Genomic DNA, 23,353 nt, shown 5'->3' with positions numbered 1-23,353 from the left:
AGGATGTGACCCGGGGGAGGGCGAGTGATTGGTGTGGCACCCGGGAGCCACATGGGGATAGGGACACCCTTTGTTCTGGAGATATTGCCTGACATCCAGGAGATATCATATCCTGGATATGATATCCAGCAATTGGTAGCAATTGCTACTTGTTTGGGCAAAACACATTAGGAAAATGACCCAAATGCCACATCTTCCTTTACGCACGAGGGGTTGGAAAAATAAGAACAGCGACAAAAGAACAAGTGGCCACTCTTGATTTTGAGAGGGATTTTTTTTTTAATTAGGACTAACTGTAAGGCCTTAAATTCACATACATTTCCACACTGTTACACATTTCAAATAGGAAAGAGGTAATTGGTCAGCGCATTAGGTCTGAAACAATTCAACAAGATTTTGCTAAAACTTCATATAAAAATAACTCAAGTGTTACATCCTTTAGGCATCAGTTGAGGGCTAAGGGCCGCGGCACTGACTGCTGCTGCTGGGCGGGCACCGTTGCCTGGGGCCTGGCCTCCTGCCTGCAGCCCTCCTCCTATGTGCGGCCCTCACGGTCTCCTGATACAGGTGCCATGTAGCCTCCAGCGCCCTGCCCTGGAACTGCAACACATCTCAGGTTTGGCACGTATGTTTAATTCTGCTTGACTTTTCACATTTACAAATTCCGGAAGCTGTTCTCTTCCCACGGCTGCATGGAGGAAAAACAAAAGGAAACAAAAAAGGCTCAGCTGCTTGAAGAGCAGCTCCGCTCACTGGCCCCAGTCCTGGGGCCTCTGTCCCATTCCCGGCGAGTCCCCTACCTCATGGTCCTCACTGTCAGGCTGTTTTTGAACTGGTGCCTGTGGCTTGCTCTTCACAGGGGGCCTAGCTCGGGCCTGCGAGTTCCTGGAGGCTGCGTCCACGTGGGATTTTATTGCTGGTGGACTCAAATGCCCAACGTTTTGCCATCTATTCCAGGGTGATGGCTTTAGGAGCAGTGGTCTGTGGTGTGTATCTGGCTGAGGAGAGGAAGGTGAATCATGTAAGTGGTACTGAATTTGGCAAAGCTGGTATTCTGTCCCAGGTGGCCTTCGGCCCCAGGGCAGGGGCTCCTGGAAGAGAGTGGCAGACTCCCGCTACCCTGTCCACACCCAGTGTGGCCCTCAGTCAGGGCGGATGGGCTCCAATCCATGGCAGGCCTCAACTTCTGGAACCAGGAAGGCCTTCACATTATCATTCCACACTCCCTGACGGACCCCGAAGATGTTCCCTTTCTTGGAGGGAGACCTTACATACAACCCCTCACCTTCCAAAATGGTCCATCTTGGCTGAACATGCTAACTACTTGGCAAGGTAGAGCTTCGGAAATATGACCTGTCATTGTACAGCTATGCGTTTGGGAAAGATGTACTGACTGGAACTGCCTTTTGACCAGTCCAAATTCAGAAGGAAAACAAACAGTCACAGGGGAAACCTGGGTTGTCTTTGTGTTGACAGCAGCAGCAGCCAGATGGGGCAGTCCACCAGAGGTTTGGTTCTGTTACCGACACTTGATCCTGGGTCAGCCCCGTAGTTTTTTGCAGTCCATGCACTTCTCCATGTTTCCTTGAAGTGTGCTGCGTGCTCTTGCTTCGATCCACCTGTGACAGACAGGACTCTTCCAGACCATTACGGATCCCTGTGGGGTGAGCCCACCTCTCTAATAACTGAGTAAAATGACCCGAGGACTGATTTTTTCCCCTCCTGGTTTATCAGGCTGCACGTTGTTCATCTCTCTCTTCCTGGGAGGGGAGAAAAGGTGGTGCCGTCCTAACCACAATGGCATCAGTGGGGTTGGGCTGGGGCCCTCGGGTGCACCTTCCATCCAGGCCCATGTGTGTGGTAGCAGTCAGGGTCCCACTTCATAAGCCAGAGAGTGCCCTGGAGGAAGCGCCCTTCCCAGTGCCCAGGTCCCCCACCTGGTGAGCCCCCTGGTCTCACAGAGAAATTTGATTTCATGGGTCCCAGGTGTTAGTTTAGCAGAAACTCGGGTTTCTGGTACCCAAAGAGCTTGAAGTCCCCTTCGAATCGTGCATACAGGCGCCGGATATCCCGTTTGCTTATGCCCAGGAAGTAGTGCTCCACTTTGCTTTTATTATACATGGTGATACCGGGAGGGATGGTCGGGTAGGATACGAGATGGTCTATGCCAGCTGCTTGCAGGATGTATGGCGCATCCTCCTCCAGGGTCTCGTGGTGTCCAATTACACTGTACTTTATCTCGCACGGGGCGCAGAGCTCCACGTACGTCACCCAGTGAATGATGTGGTCCCCAAACTGCAGATCTAGCCACCTGTGGTTTGGGTCACCCAGGTACCGCACAAAATCCTCAAACTGGATCCCCCGGGTCTCTGTTCGATTCCGCCGGTACTTCCTAATGATGCCGGGGGCAATTTCATGCCTGTACCAGGGTTCAAACCGGGGGTTGTGAACGAACTTGTCCTTAAAGGCAGAAATGAGTCTTTCAAAGGGATCTCTCACAATAAAGAACTTGAAATATGTTTTCAGTCTAAGGAGAGAGAAAAACAGAAAGCAGCAGTGAACAGATGGGGTGCTGCTAGTGGGGACGGTGAGAAAACAGCAGTGAGAGCTGTCCCTCCTGTACCCTCCCTGGTGCGACCAGTCCCTGACCCCCCTGGTGCCACCAGTCCCTGCCCTGGTGCTTTCCGTGTGGCTCTGACTTAGTCCACGCAACAACTCAAGGGAGCAGGTGCTATTGTTGGTCCGTTGTACAGGTGAGGAGACTCCCTTCAAAAAACTCGCTGTCCTAGAGTCCGTTCCAACTCATAGCGACTTTACAGGACAGAGTCAAACTGCCCGGGTGAGCGTCTGAGGCTGCACCTCTTTATGGGAGTAGAAAGCTTCCTCTTTCTCCCATGGAGCAGCTGGAGGTTTCAAACTGCTGACCTTGGGGTGAGCAGCCCAGCACGTAGCCCAGAGGCTCAGAAACCTCTGAACCTTGTGTAAGGCCACACATTCATCGTGGGGGCAGCCAACTCCACAGAACGCTTCTTTAATCTCGGTCTGTTTCACTCGAGGAGCCCTGGTGGTGCTGCCGGGCAAGCTTGGGACTGCTAATCACGAGGGCTGCAGTTCACACTCACCAGCTGTTCCTCAGGAGAAAGAGGAGGCTCTCTGCTCTGTGAAGATTGACAAAGCCCCAGAAGCCCTGTAAATAGGGACGCTGTGCATCAGAAACTCGACCGACGGCAGTGGGTTTTTGGTGTCACTTGAATGTTTCAAAACACCAAGGATGCCTAGAAGCTTTGGTCCTGGGCAAACCACTGTAGGGGAAGGTGCTCTGCCTGGCTTAGGAACAGCCAAGGCCAGAAGCGTGACTTACAGGTAGATCTCCAAAAAGTTGATTCAAAATTGTCAGAGGAATGGGGAGGGAAGGGGAGATGGGCAGAGGAAAGGACAGGCTTTACTCTCCAGCTGGGGCAGAAGATGGCCGGCGTGGATCACCCGCAGTGGCAGTTGGCAGTGGTTGTAGCACTGCGAGCAGCTCGTCCTAATGACAAGAGCAAGCTGGCCACCATGACGTTTACAGAGCACTGACTGCAGCCCAGGGGCTGCTCTCAATGCTGACGTGACACTTCGCAGAACCCCACAGCCCTGACTCACTAGGAGCTCCGCGCTGGTCATGAACCTCTGAGCTTTGGGGACTTTGTACAAGTTGGAAAGGCTGCATTTCCCAGAGGCCGCAGGAAATGAAGAGCCAGCTGGGGGTGGGGGGGGGTCAAAGTTAGGCAGTTGGGTGGGGGTGAGGGGGCGCTGATATGAGAACCAAGCAGAGCCAAGGGAGATCTGAGGAGTTCTGAAGTTCTGACGGACTCAAGAACTAAAGGCACAGACACTGGGCATGACCTGGGCTGCACAAACCTGCTGCCGCCAGGGCTCCGTGGGGCACCCCACATGCTCAGAGCCTGGTGCTAGACAGAAGGCCTTTGCAGAGCTGTCGGGTTGCCTGCTCCTGTCTGTGGAAGCTCCCTTACCGTCTCTGAACCTCTGCGTCACTGAAGGATGACAGCCGGGGCAGGCCGTTCTTCTCGTGGTCGTGGACGACGTTCTCGGGGATCTCCTCGATGGATGGGAATGCTCCTGGGAGGTAAACCGAGAGAGGCAGGTGACCACCTGGCTGAGCTCTGATGGTTATCCTGAAGGACAAGCCCTGCAATCTCTGTTGACTGAGCCCTCACGTCCCCCATGGGCGTGCCTGACAAACCCACCTTCCACATTCCCCTCTGGAGGTTTGCATTCCATCTGCTGATCCTCCCAGGGTAATCGGATGAACAGAAGCTTGTGGTAATCCCTAAGGGGAGACTGATGAACGAGGAATAGAAATACTGGGAACAGCCACCTTTGCCAGTGCTCCTAAACCGGGTTTAAAAATGTCAAACTCACTGCCTCGAGTCAAAGGCAACTCATTGCCATAAACTGCCCCTGTGTGTTTTTGAGACTGTAACTCTTTATAGGAGTAGAAAGCTGCCTCTTTCTCTCTTAGATCTGGCTGGTGGTTTCAAACTGCTGACCTCACGGCTAACAGCCCAATATGTAATCACTATACCACCCGGCCTCCTTTAACCTGGGTTGGGCTGCCATTAGAGAAAGATCACTGCCTGCAGGCCAGATTTCTAAAACCAGCTGGTGTATTGATCCCTATGTGGAAAGCAAGGAGACCCTCTCGGGGTGGAGCTGACCCTCTCAAAGACAGCAGTATCTAAATTGCTTTCACCAACTTTTCTAGTACAGCAGGTGTGGGACAAGAACACCAAGGGCTGTCTTTGGGGTCACTTAGCTGCCGCCTTCCCTCACCTATACCACAACCAGACCTTCCCCGGGTGTGCACGCACCATTCAACACAATCAGCACTTTCTTCCACTGCGTGTTGCCCACTTTGGGGGTCTGGCAGAAGAGAATCTTGTGCTTGTCGCAGACGAAGATCCGGTCCAGGACAAACTTGGAGACGGCAGTGTGCGAGAGGTTCTTCAGGGAGTCATCCTGGCAGACGCTTCGGATGAGCTCCAGGCGCTCCGAGTAGACCAGGGGCTGGGCTGGCCGGCTGGCCGAAAGCATGTCTCCTGTTGGCTGGAAATGAAACGGGCACAAGGGCCTAGTTAGCAGACAACAGCATGGAGGCCCAGCGGGAGGGCCTGCCCCCCATTGCTTCCTGGGCTTGACTTTGCAGAGGCCAGGCGGGATCACTGAGCCGCCCTCCCACCAACACTCGGCAGGAGCTTGGTTTAGGTTAAGTGGACATTCTGACCCACAACTTCATCAGAGATAGCTGGACCTCAGTGTCTTCAGCCTTGGTCTGGACATATGGATAAGCAGGCGGGGCTATATGCCTAGTACTTCCCTAAGGACATCGTGGCTCATCCTTGCCTGGAAGCAGCAGGAAATGTCACTCAGGAATTTCAGTCAAGGTGAGTTGCTCTCTCAGGTGTCCTCCACCGCATTTTCTTTCATGTTATATTGGGTCGTCTTCATTCCAAGACTGTCTATCAAGCCTACTGCTATCATGCTGGTTCGGAGAAAGACCCTAGAAGGTAGAATGGCTCCAGAGGTTAGAGACTGCACATTTTATGGGAACTGGCAGTCTCATCTTTCTCCCTCACAGGGGCTGGTTGGGTTTGAACCACTGACCTTGCTGTCAGCAGCCCAACACTTAACCCACTGTGCCACTGGGCTCATTTTCTATATATTGGGAGTTGTTTGGGGGACACCAAGCACCAGGTTGGTGGTTCAAATCCTTCTATCACTCCTAGAGAGTAAGATGAGGATGTCTGCTCTCGGCTATAGAAAAACCCAAACCTGCTGCCACCGAGTTCATGCTGGCCTATATAGGGTTTCTGAGGCAATAAATCTTTATGACAGCAGCCTCCTCTTTCTCCTGGATGGAAGTTTCTAGGTTTAAACCCATGATCTGGTACTCAGCAGTCAACACTCATCCAACATCGTCACGAGGGCTCATGGTCTATATGCCCGTGGCAGTGATTTTGGAGCTGTGACCCACTTGGTCAGGAGCCTTGAGTTTTGTGTTGTGCAGCTAACCATGAGACCTGCAGTTCAAAATGAGTCAGAATCTACTCAATGGTAGTTGAGTTTGGTCTTTTTGTACATTAACTGCCAGGTTGGTGGTTCAAGCCCTCCAGCCACTCTACTTTCGGGAGAAAGATGAGGCTGCAGCTTCACATGAAGATGTGCGGTTTGGGGAAAACCTAAACAGGGCACTGTGAGTTGGAATTGACTAGATGGAAATGGGTATGGTTTGGGTTCTGGCACACAAGGCAATTCTCCTGACAACAAACATTTCTTGGACAAAAGGATTTCTCAACAGAACCTGCCGGCCTGTGGTTCAAGGCACAATTGATACAAAAAACACCAGTCTACGAGCAAAAATAAAGAGTTTTATCTGTACTTAAATGCCCAAATTCAGAAAAAGTGTCAAAGGCCGTCAGAGGCGACGGCACATGTGTGTGGTATCTGCAGTTGGCACTATTCAATTCCTCCCTACTCCTCTCCAGCGCCTCTGATGGCTGCAGACTCGTACCAGCCCAGCATCATGAGCAACAACATGCTTCCATGGAAGAAGGGTCTACAGTCCTTAGAGGCTGGGCCCACCACAACACCGTCCAATCACCGGTCTATTTCATTACCGTCTCAGAAACCCAATGGCACAGTTCCACTCTGTCTCATCGGGCCACTATGCACGGGAATTGCCTTGATGGCAGTGAATGTGCCTGTGGTATTTCCTATAGAGCTAGGCAGGTGCATGTGACTTATCAACAGTAAGTTTCCATAAAAAGCTGATTGTTCAATGATAGTGATGAGGGGGGAAACAAACCTTTCTTGTCATGTCTACTACCACCTGCAAACGTGTGCTATTTTACCCGTTTTTATGATTAAACTCACAGTGGGGAAAAGAACAGTGCAGGAAGGTACAAGATTCAAATTCAGAGGTGGTTATTATTATGAGTTGGTTATTTATAGTCTACATCAGAAATGACTGGATGGCAGCCCAGTTTGAGTTTTATACATTTGTGTGGTCCTCTTTTTTTAATTAAATCATTTTATTGGGGGCTTGTGTCCTTTTATATCAGAGAACTTCAAAGCTCAAGGATGCCTGAAAGATCACATTCCTGGGAAGAGGGTTAGGGGTGGGGAGTGAAGGTACCACCCTTTGATGAGTCATCACAAAGGACCTGTGAAGGTTGGTCCCAGGTTACAGGAGTCTGCCCACGAGGAAGTCCAATGAATGGGGCTCCCTTAAGACAAAGGAGGACATGTCATTTTAAGTTAGGAGGCAGGTTCAGGTATGTTTATTTCGTGTGTGTGTGTGTGTGTGTGTGTATGCATGTGCATTGAGTGTAGCATCAAATATTACTTGCTAATAAAAAATTTATTATTCTGACTTACATTCTCGGGTAACAAGAGTCCAGAGTCTCGTGTGTCCCCAGACAACTGGGAAAGACGTGGGCCTCCCAGGCCAACTGGGAGGAGAGGACTTCCAGAGACTCCAGGAGGAATGAAGGAATCTGAGGACCCACCTCCTTCTCTCTCATTTGAGGCAACTCCAAGAGCACCTCCCAGGGACCTTTGACAGGGAGGAAAGGATGACTTGAAGGCTCCGGAAGCACCGTGCAAACAATCTGCTTCAGTAAAGTACCTTTTGGAGAACCATTTAGTATCGCTGTGAAAGTGTTAAGATGCAGCCTCTAGGGAACACCAGCAGACAGTCAGACAGAGAGAAGGGATTAACATGAAAGGAAAATCCAAGGAAACAGAAATGCATGAGCAGAATCTTTATCTTTAACGAGAGCAGTTAAAATGTGAACTGAGATTGTGACCGGCAAGTTATGGAGGATGGAAGAGTTGAACTGAGGGAGGCAATGATGGATATGGACAAGTGTGGGAAACTAACACTCAGGGAAATATGACTAGGGCTATATTCCCTAACTTATAACAGAGGGAATCTGGAAAGCTAGTATTCCACGGTAAGAAAGCCACCACTTTGGTAACTTAGAGATAAAGTCCAAGTACATGATCCTGTGTTTAATATATTCCTACAGATTCTCCCCAACAGCTATGCTGCCTTAAAGTGAGCGCATGGTTGATTCTATCTCCCTGAAGAAGCAGACGTTCCTGTTATCTCCTCCCACAGCGGTACGCCCCATGTCCCCTCACGCTTTCTCCCAAGGCAGGTAATAGGTGTCCTCACCTGTGAGCTCAGGGACTTTGCTGTGGTTACCACCCACCTTGTGACTTATGTAACTACCGAATATGCATGACTTATGGCTGCCTATAAAAGCCCCCAAACAGCAAAGACTCTCTTCTTCCACCTCCATGTGGTCCAGGGGGTGAGGTGAGCATGCTACTATGAAATGTGTCTGACTCTTTTATCTTCTCTCCTACCTCTCCTATTCTCTGACTTGACTATGCTCTTTATGTATTATAGCCCACAGTTGTTAGAGGCTGGTTTACTCTAACAGACAAGATTTAACCTCAGACAGGAAAGGTCTTTCTGGGATGGAGACCAGCACAACTCAAACAAAAGCAGTGAGGAAAAGAGTTTCCTGAGGGGAGAATGTGAAGAGACCCACCCTGACTTAGCCTGATTATCATGCCAGATGTAAAATAATAATAAACTTTATCGGCACCCAAGCATGAAAAATAGGCTACTTACAGAGAATATCAGAAGGTCTCAGACTTCTTCTTAGATGTCAAAGTGCCTCTAAGCCAAGGCTCAAGAATCTAATGGGGAGAGTGTGACTGGAGTATTTTCACTCAGTCAGGCTGCATGCATCTTTTATATTAAAGAACTGCCTTAACTGTTGCATGAGCTTGAAATTCTACTTCCTATCCACAGTATACCAAGTATATAAAAATGTACAGAAAAAAATGTTAAATGAGGGGAAAATGTAATGTTTACTACCATCTTTTAACATTTGAGCCACTGTACTATAGTTTTTATTATTAAACTCACAGGGGAAAAAATAACAGTATAGAAATGTCTAAGGTTCAAATTCACAGAGGTAGTGGCCATTTAGAGAGCAAAATGTTAGCAGTGAATATGTGAGTGATTTTTATTTACCTGTAGTTTTTTCTAAGTGCTACACTAAGTGTACATCACTTTTGTAATCAAAAGATGTAAAAATATGTTATATTGTATAGCAAATGGGTTAAAGGAAAATACAGGCACACTGCAATTGTTGATTGAACATTTATGATTCATTCTCCAAAGGAATGTATTTTTACTGTGGGTAATAGATTATGATGAATCCTTCCAGTTTTACGTATTCCTTAACAAAATTAAGTATGTAGTAACTGAGTACTTAATAAAAGCCTTGATTTGAAAACAATGGCTGGAGATGGGGCTTCTGGGAAGTTCTAGAACTCTTCCAAGTTCTCTGCGGATTGCTCCTGTTATTACACTTCTTGAGTTTGGGGTTTTTTGTTATTTTTTTCAATCCAACGGGAATGCTATAAAGACAACTGTCCTCTTGTATCCCTCCTTCAGCATAACCACGCATTTAAATGCAGGCCCCCTCCTTCTCCCAGAGCACCCTCTGCGTTCCCATGCAGGACTGGCTGTTCCCGGACTTCACTGGCCTCTTTTTTCCTACCATTCCTCTCTGTTTTCACAGAGTGACACTGCTTTTCTCTAACGGCGTCCCCAACCCTGTCTCAAGGCCTTTCCTCTGCCAGGATCAATTAAGGAGATGAATCAGTAGGGTTGGCGAGGGAAACAGATGCAAACTTTAATTTGGTCTTTCTTTATTCCTTTAAGGAGTTCTGGTGGCTTGGTGGTTACGTCTTGGGCTGCAATCCGCATGGTCTGCAGTTCAAAACCACCAGCAGCTCCATGGGAGAAAGACGAGGCTTTCTACTCCTGTAAACAGTGTCTCAGAGGCCAACAGCAATGATTCAATGGCAGTGAGTTTGGCTTTGGTTTTTTATTCTTTGAGAGAAAGCTGACGACCAAAAAAAGGTGAAGAAGCTCATGTTTAAAAGTGTGGCAGATACACTTTGAGGCTGCTTTAGCCTAAAACCTACACAGAGTATCTACAGCCCAGGAGGCCTTTTGTTTAATACTCAATATTCAAATTCTACTGTTTTGGTAGACTGCACAGTTGTTCGTTTGGCAAGTATCTGTGAGTGTTTACTGTTGCCTCATCCATCCTAACTCGCAAGCTCCTCTTCATTCTGTTGCAGTGTCTCTAACCCTTGACTCTAACCCGGACTGGGGTGACACTCCAGAGTGGTGCATTACAGAGCAGTCAACTCTGAAACTACAGGAAAACCGCCCATCTATTGTGTCACATTCACATTTGCTTTTCTTCAAGCCTTAGCATTAAACATAAATAATTTCTCATTCAGTTACGCTTGTGTACTTCCTAGCATTGTGTTCGATTTTCTCACTTTGCGAATTCTCTTACATAACACCAACGGTAAGGGCTGATGTTATGGTCTACAACTTCACCCAAACATTCAGCTACATCATGTGCAAGATAAGCTTTTCAAGGTAAGCTTTGAAACCCAAGCACATTTATAAAGAAACTTTTTGGGAACCCACATGCTGAGCTTTCATGTCATCTAACAACTGTGGTCCTGCCGGCCTGCCAGCTGGTTGTACTGAGGTGGCTTGGGTGTTGCTGTGAACCCTGCATTTCAAATACCAGTGGGGTCACCCATGGGGGCCGGATGCAGTGGCACATCTAGACTGAGAACAGACAAGGAAGGAGGAGGAGGAGGAGGCGGTGGTCCACCTCTGGAAGAGTAGCTACTGGAAACCTTATGAGGAACAAAACGTTGCCTGATCCAGTGCTGGCGGAAGAGCCCCTCGTTGGAAGTCTCTCAAAACAGGAATGGGAGTGCCGCCTGCTCAAAGTGGAATCACTTCATGATGCAGATGGGGCTAAAGCCTCAGGAACCTCCGTTTGCTGATAGGGCACAACCCAGAATATGAAGAAACTCCTGCAAAAATCCCTTAAGAACTCGAATGTGAATCTAGGAATATTAGAAATGGTCAGAAATGAAATGGAATGCATAAAGATACATATCCTAGGTGCGAACCAGCTGATATGGACTGGTGTTGGCCATTTTTCATCAGATATCACACGAGTGACTATGCTGGGAGTGACTAATTTCAAAGGAATGGCACTGCATTCGTCATCCAAAAGAACATCTCAAGATCTTGAGGTAAAACACTGTGTGACAGAACAACAGCTATACACTGACAAAGAAATCCAGTTAACACAACTACTGTCAAAGATGTGCACCACCACTAACGGCAGGATGAAACTGCAGAGTTCTCCTAACCTCTTCAGTCTAAAATCCATCAAAGATCCCATCAGGATGCATTGATAATGACTGGTGATTGAAATAAGAAAGTTGAAAATAAAGAGGAATGATCAGTGGTTGGAAAATGTGGCTGTGGTGACAGAAATGAAGCTGGAGATTAATGGACTCCTTCATAGCAATTGCCTTTTTTTAACAACAAAAACAGCAGCTATACACATGGACCTTACCAGATGGAATCCACAGGCATCAAACTGACTGAAGAGACGATGGAGAAGCCCTCAGTATCATCAGCCCAGACATGGCCGGGGGCCGACTGTGGAACAGACCACCAATTGTCAGACATAATTTCAGGTTGAAGCTGAAGAAAATTAAAACAAGTCTGTGAGAGGCAAAACATGACTTGGAGTGTATCCCATTGAATTCAGAGAGCAAGCTCAGGAACAGACTTGTCGCCTTGAACACTAAGGACATGAACAGCTGAGGAGTTTCGTGGGATGCTATCAAGAACATCAAACAGGAAGAAAGAAAAAGGTCCTTAAAAAGACAGGAAGGAGGAGGGACTATGAAATTGACTCGTGAACATATAGTATCTAAAGCACATGGTAAAAATGATGCGTGAGAGAGCTGAACAGAAAAATCTCAAAAGGTAATTTGAGGAGAAAAGTAAGCCATTATAGTGAAATGTGTAAGCACCCGGAGTTAGAAAGCTAAAAAGAAATGCACACTCAGCATACTCAAGCTGCAAGAACTGAAGAGAAAATTCAAGCCCAGAAGTGGCGACACTAAGATTCTGTGGACAAAACATGGAATAATGCAGGAATCATCCAGAGATGGAAGGAATGCACAGTTAGTGGACCAAGAACAACTGGTTGACATCCAACCATTTAAAGAACGAAAATCAATCAAGAACCAAGTGTAGGAAAGGCAGGACCATTTGCTCTATTGTACATAGGGTCGTTAGGCGGTGGGACTGACTTGAAGGCACGAACAACAAATGGTTCTTGGCGTCAGTGCATCACTTATTTCGGACAACGGTTCCCCTCACAACTGAGTTCTATGACAACCAGTGGGAGAGAGCAGCGAGAGAAGGGGGCAGAGAACCCAGGAGAAAGACATGGAGTCAGAATGCCACGGAGGGAGGGGCACTGACCGGAAGTCCACAGCCTCAAGCTCTGCCAGCAGCTCCCAAGTGATTTTAGGTATGTGACCTTTTCCCTAGGCGCCGTTCTCTCAGCCAGCCAGTCTGGCGGCTGGACGAACTGCTCTTCTGTCCAAGACTGTCCTTCTAACTCTTAATATGTCACGTTTCAGGGTGGCTTCCTGTCCTCATCCAGAACACTCCATTTTCTTGGCGAGGCAAGTGTGATAGTTACATAATCTGGTGCCAACTTGAGACTATTAAGAGTGAAGGGGTGGAGTTTAGCCTGTCAATCAAGTCGCTTGATGGGAGCCAGAGCCCTGGAGCTGGAAGAGCCACGTGGAGACTTGTGCCAGTGTTGAGATGCTTCCACCGCCACTGGATCCACAAGACTTTCCACCCACTGGCCTGTGAACTTTTTGCACTTGGTGTCATTGTGAGTCTGAAGAGTAATTTATAGACTGGTGTCAGGCATATGGGCTAATGTCAGATTTATGGACTTGATCTGGACTGGATTGGGATGTTTTCTCAACATACAATTGTTCTTTATATAAAACTCTTTTTTATACACATATGAGTGTCTATGAATTTGTTTCTCTAGTCTACCAGAACTAACACAGCTCATTCTCTCAGCTGATCGGGAATTTAACTCACGTTTACATAGCCCTCGTGACAGACAAAGAGCAGTTGAGGGATCTAAAAATGAACGTGACCCGTGCCTCCTCCAGAGAGTGGTGAATTACGACAGAATTAAGCCCTGCCAGGCTCCCCAAGGAAAGATGCCTCTGCCAGGGGTTAGAGAATGGGAAAGGCAGGTGACAGACACTACAGGGCAGGCAGCTGGCCTCCCTGAAGAATGGCAGTGGTCAACCAAGCGGTGGCCTGCAGGAGTGTTTGCGTTTTAAGGGAGGTATTCTGGAGGAAGTGGTGACTTGGAGAAACAGAAACCTAATGGACTGACTTTCGATGAGTTTGGAATGTCACGATTACCCTTCCCACTAGCCTGAAACCTTCAGATACCCCCCGACCATGCCTCTGGCAGCCCTCTGAGGACCAGCCCCCTTGCCACATCTCTGACTAAGCTCCCTGGCCACCCAGGCTTCCGTGCCCATGTGAGGCCCAGAGCTGGCTGGCACCCGTGCTCGTCCCCGTCCCTGGCCTGTCTTCACGAAGGCAGGGTGCCACTGAAAGCGGTTGGCCCAGCTCTCCTCGGCTGTCATAACCTCATTCAAGTGTTTCTAGTCCTCAGTACTACTCGGGACGGCCTCCGCCGTTCCCTGCTCCAACTTTCAGTGCAGTTCTAAGACCAGTGCAGAGCTAAGCCTACAACCATGCGCGGACAAAAAGAACTGTCCTCTGTTCGCTCACCGAGAGCTTAGTTGGGTGTGCCCATTTTCCCTCACAAGTTCCTCTGGCGTTTAGACTAAGCCAGGAGGAGGTAAAGGTAAAGGTCAGGGCACACACCTCTCTTGTTTTTCACAGAGATCTCACCACACACAGCACAGCTGAACGGAGACGTGACCGATTCACTGCGGAGTTATCACCTTGTTCGACCGAGTCGTGATCCTGCTTTTTCTGGTGGCACTTCTCTTGTATACCCACAGCCCTGATGTGAACAGTGTCCTTTCAGAAGTGTATCCACGAGTTATAACTACAACTTATTTTATATTCTGAAGAGAAAAGACTAGAGGGAATCTGCTGAGATCCACCAGGAAAGCAGAGTCGGTTTTCTGTCAGTGAACAATGACCCATGCCAGCCCCTCTCTGAGGGCGCCCTGGTGTCGTAAGGGGTTAGATGTGGAGATGTTCCCTGCAAGGCCAGTGATTCGAACCCACCAGCTGCTCCTCGGGAGAAAGATGAAGCTGTCTGTTCCCAGGAAGATCTAGTCTCAGAAACCCAATGGGGCAGTTCAACTCTGACCTATAGGGTGGCTCTGAATGAGAATCTACTTGTGACAGCCAGTCTCTTCAGCCAATGGGCAGTCTCTAGGCATCGCGGTCTTTTCAGGATGCCAGGCACACGCTCCCCGGGGAGGTCTGTCAGCCACTCTCTGAGGGCACCTGGTGAGTGTTCAGCTCTCTCATTGCAATCTCTAGTACCCCACCTGCATAGCCAAAATGAGAGAATCCACCTGCCAAAGTGGAACTCTGCCTGAGCGCAGCCCTGCCCCTCTCCGGGTCAGCTACACCAGCAACTGCTGCCCGAGGGCCAGCCACCAAAGCAACTGGTGAGAGTGCGTGCTGGGAAAATGGGAGATGCCAACAGGCGGGCCTGTTCCTCCATTGGCCATCGTGACCAGGCCCAGGGCCCTCTGTCTTGCTGTGCCCACCTTAAGTTCCTCAGGCAGGTGCTTCTCCTCTGGCAGGTTGCCCAGCTCCGGCTTGGTGGCCAGGAACAGAAGCTCCTGTTCAGCACTGAACACTGGAAGACAGGGAGGTTAGAGTCTCCTTACACACCGATCACTGGAATGGAGTCTTGAACCTAGAAATGGATCCCACCCCAGTTGTGACCAGCTCACAGTTGACCAAGGTGGCAAAACAATCCAACAGCAGAAGAGTAGTCTTGTCAACAAATGGTGCTGGAACCGTGGGATTTTCTACACCAAAAAAGAGCCAGGGCCTGACCCTGGTCTTACACTTTATGCACAAAGGAGGAGCTCCATGTGGCTCACAGGCTTTAGTTCATAAACCTAATACTAGAGACTTGAAGATAGTGAGGGAGACATATCTTCAAAACTGCATAAGTTGGACCCCATCAAAATGAAAAAAAAAAACAAACAAACAAACCAAAAAACAACCTCTGATCTCAAGAGACTTTGTGAAGATGCTGGAATGGCATAGCTACAGACGGTGGGGACATATGTGTGAACTACCTATCTGACTGAGGACTAACATCTGACTATAAAAATGAGCTTGCAAAGTGCAGCAGTAAAGAACAAACCATCCAGTTAGAAAGGGGACTTCACCAGAGACGCACAGAGGGCGAGGAGCACATGAACCGATGCTCAGCAGCAGCAGCAAAGGGAAGGCCAAGGGAAACCAGGAGGGGACATCGCTGCCGACCGTCAGAATGCCTCCAGTCAGTCGTGCCGACGCCAGACGCTGGTGAACACATAGGGAAACTGGCTCACGCTCACACTGCCGGGGGACCGGGACGTGAAAAGGTCCCTGCAGCCCCCACCCAGGAAATCAGTGTGGCAGTTTCTATGAATGGACCCACATCCTGGGAATTTATCCCACCAAAATGAAGCTGATATTCACTTAAAAATATCAGCACACCATGTTTATGGCGGTCCTATTCTGAATAGCCCCAATTCTGAAATGATCCCGATGTCCTTCAGCAGGTGAGTGTTTAAGCAAACTCGGCAGTCAGCAGGGATGATGTATGGACACAGACAGCTACTGGGCTAGATCTCCGGAGAATTACATTGCATGAAAAAGAAAAAATCCCCCAAAGTCCCGTGTATAATTTCACTGATAGAACTCATGAGTGACAGAGAGCACCATTGAGACAAGAGAGCTCCTCAGTGGTTGCCAGGGGTGGGGTGGGGGGGTCAGGCACTGGGGGAGGAATGAGGTTGGGGGCTGAGGTGAGGGGTGGCTACAAGGGCCGCCACCAGGGAGCCTGTGGGGATGGCCATGTTCTGGATCCTGACTGCACCAGCGTCACTAACCCACTGCTACAGATTTTCCAGGAGGCAACCCTCGGTGGAAAACAGGTGAGGGCACTGAGGGGCCCTCTGTGTTCCTCTGTGAATGTCGACCAGAATCACAAACGATAAAGGAAAATTCGGAAAGGGGGGAAAAAAAGCTGCAGCCAAGTCGGCAATCAAGCTAGTGCGTGCGTGTTCATTTCAAGACAGGAGAACGCCACGGGCCCTGAGATGTGGGTGTAGGCAGCTTGCAGTGGGCTTGCGCCCGGCAATCATTTACCACAGTACTTTGGGAACCTCAGGAGAGAATGGGAAGGTAGCCCCCCAGGTACCTCTCAGAACAAGAAATATTTACTGCAGGATTTCTCAAAACCTACGCATTTAGGGAGAAAAAGTAGATGGAAACAAAAAATCAACGACTTACACAAAGCAATACTTTTTTTTTCTTTAATTCAACACCTCCTCCTCTTGTGTTGTTAGAGCCTGCCCTATGCACACCCACCAGGCTGCAGCTCCACAGCCCCTCCAGAGGTCTGGCTGCTGAACTGACCCCTCCCTTCCTTCCCAGACAGCATGGGTTACAAGTACCCAGCCACCCGAATGTCCTTCCTTCTTCTCTGCAGAGAGGAGGTCTCTATGCCCCCCAAATCCTTACAAATGCCCCAACCACGGTCGTGATTCTATCCCCTCATCTTACACCTCGGTGTGACTTGATTCCACTAACTCCCATACCTATCTTAGTGCCACTGAGATCTTTCTTTCCTTCTCTAGAGTCAAATTGCAGTCCTCGCCCACCCTGGGGGCTGGCCCGGCTCTGCACCTGGAATAAGGTCAGGGACACTTCTGTGGACAAGTGGACAAAAGCATCCGGGCCACCCACAGGCCTTTGGTGCTCCTGAGGGCACTGCCTGGGCTGGGCTCTGAGCGGCCGATGGCCCTCCTAAACTTGTCATCTGTGAGTACCGACATGCCAATAGAAACCAGGCTCATCCCACTCTCCTGTGCGGACTCGGAGTTACAGCATTGTTTTCTGCTAGTCTTCGTGCCATGCTTAGCAGTGTCACAGGTTTGAATGGGTTTTGGAGAAACTGATGGCCCCTTAATAACATAGTAGATGGGGAGGTGCACCCTGCATCCTAAGCACTGACTAGTGAGTGGATGTTGACAGATGACCTAAATCACACCCTAAGAAGCAGACCAGAACGAGCTCTGGCAGCCATGGGGCCTCTCAGCCTCTCACCTTCCATGGCTGGGGTCGTCGCCATCCTGATCTGAATGTTTTTTAAAGGAACCCTAGAGGCACAATGGTTAAGCACTCAGCTGCTGACGAAAATGTTTGGCGGTTTGAACCCTCCTAAGGGCTGTGAGAGAGGAAAAGATCAGGCAATTTATTTTCATAGAGGTTTCAACCTACTAAGGCCAGGGGTCAGGTCTGCCCCAAGCAGCAGGTGGGGTGGACATAAATCACAATCAACTGGATGACACCTTATAACAATAAAATGTGATTTCACATTTCCTAAATTCCCTTAGCCTGGATCCTACCAGAGGGAAAGAGCTCCGAACACAATTTGCATTTAGTTATCTTTTCCTGCTGACTTACGGGCAACGTTTATTTTCATCACCATCTCCCTTACAATCAGAGTGACTCTCTCCCTGTCTACCCCCCAGCCCCACCTGACACCCCCCACCCCAAGAGCAAGTCTTGAGTTTCAGGAACAATGACACCAACCCTTTAGGTATGGCTAAGGGTCTTCACAATGTATTCATTTATTTTTGTTGTAAGCATCATTATAATTTTCCCCAGAATGTTTGTTGATTTATAAGTGATATACTATTTTGGGGGGGGGGGTCCTCCCTCCCAAAGTGATCATCACTCTCACTCCACTTCATGACTGCCCTTTGCATCTAGTCAATGGGCATGGCTCTGGACCTGCTGGCTGGCAGGGTCTGCAAAATCCCTGCAGTCAGGCAGGCACGCTTGCCTCCGCCCACAAGTGGCTTACCAAGTTGGGGAACCGAGGTCAGGCAAAGACTGTGAGAGTGAAGTAAAACAGAAGAGAGAAGAACAATCAAGTTACACACACCCCTACACACACACACACACCCCATTCACAAGAATGTCCTTAAAAAATATCCTAGTACCAACACAGACCTTCAAATTCCAGTTATAACTTGTAAGCCCAGTTACAACACGTAACCCTAACCTCAAGATTACGCTGAGATTTGTTAACCCAAAAATATCATTACGGTTCCACTGCACAACGGAAGACAGACCACACCACTGGGATTTTTTTTAAGGTTAGTAATGCTCTAAACCAGATGGTTTTCAACCTGAGGGTTGCAACCCCTTTGGGGGTCAAATGACCTTCATAGGGGTCGCCTAAAACCATTGGAAAACACATTTCCGATGGTCTGAGGAACCAAGACATGGCTCCTCTCTCCCTCCCCAGGTGGGTCTGCCCACATGCAGCTATGCTGATCTGGTGAGAAAGAAGCTATCTCAACCTTGGCACTGATGTTGGCTTTTTACACATACTGTCCCAAAATGTAGCAATGGAGTTCACTGTTGTTTTAATATTTAAGACTGTTACCCATTCTACACTATGCTTCAAAATTTCATTTATCTGTTATTAAAAATATTTCAAAAAAAGAGATACATTTCACTAAATAATTACATATTTTTTGTGATTAATCACCATGCTTTAATTATGTTCAATTTGTAACAATGAAAATACATCCTGTATATCAGAAATTTGTATTATAATTCATAACAGTAGCAAAATTATAGTTATGAAGTAGCAACAAATGTAATTTTATGGTTGGGGGTCACCACAGCATGAGGAACTGTATTAAACGGTCGTGGCAATAGGAAGGTTGAGAACCACTGCTGTAAACAGCAGTTTAAGTAAGACTTGTTCTTCCTATCTGCTCCAGACAGACCGCACCACTGTTTTTTGTTGTTGTTTTAAGGTTAGCGCTGCTCTAAACAGCAGTTTAGAAAGAAAAACCTGTTCTTCCTCTGTGCTCCGGTAACCCCACCCCAGCCACTGTGAGCAAGTTGATTCTGACTCACAGCAACCCTGTGGAGAGTCTCCAACACTGTAAATCTTCACGGGAGCAGAGTGCCTCATCTTTCTCACCCTCCCACCCCCCCATGGGCTGGCAGTTAGCTTGACAGTGCCACCAGGGTGCCTACTGGCTCTAGGAGCAGGGGGAAATCATCACAAAGAGGTGCAGGAGGAGAAAACAGACTCATCACTAAGCGGGATTCTGGGGAAGAGCTGCATTCCCCCAAGATCAGAGGCAGAGGAGCAGGCTCCCTGTAAAGCCGAGAGCCAGGGCTCACCATCGGCCTTATAAAGAACAGCACTTCATTGGGATGGATTCCCCTGGGTGCTAAGGTTCTTTGCTTGTAATGACACTTCAAGATGGGCTTTGGGTTCAAAAGCAAACACACTGTGACCATGAGTGAAGCCAACTCCAATGAGCGAGAAAATCCCTTCGGGCCACAGTTACAAACCCCTTTCGGTGTCCTGTTGAGCTGCCTGACTGCCTCCTCAGGCAGAAGAGGGCCTCAGGCAGAAGAGGTGGAGTGGCTGTCCCCGTGGGGAGCAAGCCTCAATGTGCCCTGTGGCAGGAGGTGCCTCAATGAACAAACCCACAGTGGCTCTTCCTAGTGGCCTCCAGGGGTGGTGGTCGCCTTCTCTCTCCTGGATGCCTGACCCAATGCACAATCATCAGAAACCCTGGGAAGTAAGCTCACTTCCTGCTGTGCAGAACTCGGTGAGCCGGGAGGGAAAGAGAGCTGGTACCAAGGGCTAAGGTGGAAAGAAAAGGTTTTGAAAATGACGATGGCAACCTATGTACATATGTGCTTGATACAATTGATGTATGAATTGTTATAAAAGCTGTAAGAGCCCCCAATAAAAATGATTTTAAATAAATAAGCAAACAAGCAAATGAATAAATCATTCTGATCAGTTAAAAGAAAAAGGAAATTAAAAACAAAAAAGAACTCAGTGAGCCATTATCTTCAGGATCTTAATCATCTACTTAGGGGCAGTGATATAGAGCCCTGCAAGAGGCAAGATAAGCTAGGTTAGGTTATGGCAACAATCCCATGTTTTGGTGTACGCTATGATCATCCATGATGCTCCTGCCAGCCCTAATCCCCACCAGTGAGTAGCCACCATCCCAAGGCTGTGAAACTTCAATGGGCTTCTCACTGGGCTCCTGGAAGATGAATGTGGTTTCCAGTGACAGCCAGTCGGGGCCCTCAGCACTAAATGCCTAATGAACCTGGCTGTGTGGAAAGTGCACCGCTGGGAACCAGCTCCCAGGGCTAATAGCACAGACTTCCCTTCCTGCTGCTCAGTGACAAACAGCCTTCTGACCTTGCTGCTCCCTTACAGGCAGTGGGGACAGAGAGGAAGGGGGCAGGAGGTGGCCCAAGGACAGCCCTCATCACGGCAGGTAGCTGCTGGTGGATGCATTCTGAGGCAGGGTAGCCGCCTGCAGCCCAGGTCTGCCCAGTCCACAAGGAGTCCAACTGGGAAAGTGCTGGTGCGGGCGCCTTTCCGAGCAGCCCCTTCTAAAAGACGTATTGTCGGTGGGTGGCTGTGCAGGACAAAGATGGTGTGGCACTCACACACAGCGATCAGTATGAGGCAGCATCCTCCCGCCGAACCCTCTCAACACAGCCAGAGGCCTCGGATCTTGAAATACGAGGCCACCGTCACCCTTCCTCGCACAGAGCCTGCACTTCACAGACCCCCAAGCACCACCCCACACTCATGGCAAACTTGGGAGTGTCAGAGCAGGCAGCATGCCCCGCCTTTGAGATGGGTATCAGAATGGGTACCCCACCCATGTTATGTATCAGGTCAAAAAACAGAACACTCAGGCTCAGGTGAGCAAATGGGAAACCAGCTCCCTTTCCACACCCCATTTGTATGCCTGTGTTCAGTGCAGAGAATCTAGAAATCCCCAGCTACAACCCAACACTGTTTAAATGGCCTTCTGTCCGCTGCACTGGCTGTGACCTTTGACACATGGCCACCAGGACAGATGATCAGGGTCCACAGAGCACTCGTATCTACCAGAGCCACACAGCCCAGCAATGTCCCAAACCAGGATGTTACCCAAGGTGACAAAGCAGCAACACACTGCACACCATGGCCCTGTGGGTGGGGTGGGGGGGCTACTCCTGCAACTGACAGGCTTCAGCCCTAAACAAAGCCATGTCTGGCCCCTAGGCCTTCCCTCCCCTCTTGGGTCTTGTTAACAGGAGGACTTGGGACACTGCCCTCCAGCCTCCCTCTGGCACAGGCCGTCTGCATGCATCAACACAAAGCCAGCACACTTACCTTCAGGGTCTTTGAAGGTCAGTGTGAGGAACTTGCTGGCCACCATGAACATGAAAACCACCCAAAAGCAGGCGGCCAACAGGAGCCACTGGTGGTGCATGGTGTCAGGTGTCATCCATTCAGGGGCTCTTCCTTGAAAACACAAGAGAGACATCCCGGCTACTCAGAAATGGGCCTGGACCCCAAGGGCAAGACCAGGAACAGGCGAGGGCAGAAAGCAGTCTCAACTGCACACCCACTTCTCCCACTCACACGAGAGCGGTACTCTGACCCTGTATCTGATGGGATTTTGTTCCCAGTGGGCAGCATTAAGGGGTTGAGTCGATCGTGACATCAAATTGCAAACGTTCTGACAAAGGGGATGACAATCGTGAGAAAACGTCATTGGGGCTTGTTGGCAGACTCCATCACATGGCTTGGCGGTCAAGTCCAGGCCGACTCAGCATGACCCCATGGCCCTCATAGTTTTCTAAGCGGTCACTGTCATGGGAGCAGATGGCCCGGGCTTTTCCCCTGAGCAGGGCTGGTGGGTCTCAGGGTAGTGCTTAACCACTGTGCCAAGATTTGCTTTGGTGGATTTACCTGCCTCCTTCCTACCATCAAAATGGGACCGAGTGACCCTCGCATGGGGCTACCTGGAAGCCAGTGGCCAGGAAGGACTGGGCCACGCATCAGATCTTGGCTGTGGGAACTCGCAGAGGGCAGAAGCCATACCCGGGCAACGAAAAGCGGGTTGTGTTTAAGATCCTGGCTTGTGGCCAGGCTGTAGCCAGACCCAGAGAAATCTCATCCAAAAAGCCCGCGACTGAATGCTGCGTAGTCCCCGCCTCCACTCACTTGCCTGTAAGGGCCTGTGCGGAGCCGTGGGGATGGGGGTTTTTCATGCTACCGCTTGCAACAGGAGGGAGGCAGGGGACTGGCAGTTATCAACAGGTCACAGGAGCCACACGCTGCTGCCGGAGATACATCAAGTCCCGAGGAGCCTCCATCGATCGATCCCTGGGAAGAGAAACAAAAGCCGGTGTAGGTCACTTCACCTTTCACACAGTGCTTCTTGAAGCCGGGCCAGATCGTTTAAAGAGACCACGCTGGTCGGGGCTGGTTTCCACGGCCACTGAGGGCACGCATCACTCCAGGGCCACAGGGAGAGCATGGGCTTCTGGGCTCACTGCTGCTGGGGAATGATGTCAGAGAGCCCCTCTCCGGCTTGTCTCCACCATGCTTACCGACCAGAGTCTCACAGGGGTGAGACATCTTAGAGCCTGCTTGCTTCTACAGCAATCCGATCAAGTGGTTACCTAGCCTACATTTGGACCCAGCCTACAGTCCTTTCCTGGCTGCACCTTTGCAGGGTGGCTTGTGAGCCTGCCTTGTCACCTCCAGGTGCCCACCTGTGAGGCTCCCCATTCAAGGGCGGCCACACTCGACAGACAAGAACACAGACTGCCCAGGTGGGTTTGAATTCCAAAATAAGCACCAGCTCCCAAACCCAAACCTCACCCACTGCTGTCAGGTCAACTTCAACGCAGGGACCCCACAGGGCAGAACAAGAGGGCAGCTGGGGCACCACCAGGTTTTCCAAGGCCGGAAATCTTTTCAGAAGCCAACTGCCACCTCTTTCTCCCAAGGGAGGGCTGGTGGGCTCGGGCTGCTCACCTTCTGGCTAGCAGCTGATTGTTCAACCGCTATGCTGCCAGGCTCCTGCATGTAAAACAGCAAAGGTTTCAGTGCTGCGAACCTCAAGGTCAGCAGCTCAAAACCACCAGCCATTCGGAGGGAGAAAGATAAGGCTTTCTACTCCCATAAAAAGTCACAGCCCCGGAAACCCACAGGGACAGTTGTCCTCAGTCCTACAGGGTCACTATGAGCAGGAA

The 23,353-nt window shown here is 49.5% G+C and overlaps 1 protein-coding gene across 8 annotated transcripts in view; it reads right to left on the bottom strand.

Moving 5' to 3' along the window:
* Positions 1–255: 255 nt before the first annotated feature.
* Positions 256–23,353, bottom strand: part of CHST10 (carbohydrate sulfotransferase 10) — a 32,701-nt gene continuing 9,603 nt past the window's right edge. For 4 of the 8 annotated variants that reach the window (XM_045283915.1, XM_045283918.1, XM_045283919.1 and 1 more), the window contains 6 exons: positions 22,321–22,478; positions 21,480–21,611; positions 14,791–14,882; positions 4,872–5,106; positions 4,014–4,119; positions 256–2,527 (listed from right to left, as the gene is read on the bottom strand). In XM_045283915.1, the coding sequence (XP_045139850.1) occupies positions 1,990–2,527; positions 4,014–4,119; positions 4,872–5,106; positions 14,791–14,882; positions 21,480–21,611; positions 22,321–22,363 (1,146 nt within the window). In that variant the 5' untranslated portion in view covers positions 22,364–22,478 and the 3' untranslated portion in view covers positions 256–1,989. Of the gene's footprint in view, positions 2,528–4,013; positions 4,120–4,871; positions 5,107–14,790; positions 14,883–21,479; positions 21,612–22,114; positions 22,195–22,316; positions 22,479–23,353 lie in introns of all 8 variants that reach the window. The other 4 variants (XM_045283921.1, XM_045283920.1, XR_006679457.1 and 1 more) reach the window with 4 other exon arrangements.

Source organism: Echinops telfairi, unplaced genomic scaffold (assembly GCF_000313985.2).
Source record: "Echinops telfairi isolate 266 unplaced genomic scaffold, ASM31398v2 ScPeMD7_7467;HRSCAF=8505_1, whole genome shotgun sequence".
In the NCBI taxonomy this organism is placed as follows: Eukaryota; Metazoa; Chordata; class Mammalia; order Afrosoricida; family Tenrecidae; genus Echinops; species Echinops telfairi.
Note: the sequence above shows the minus strand (reverse complement) of the source record. Positions and strands in the feature narration are given on the sequence as shown.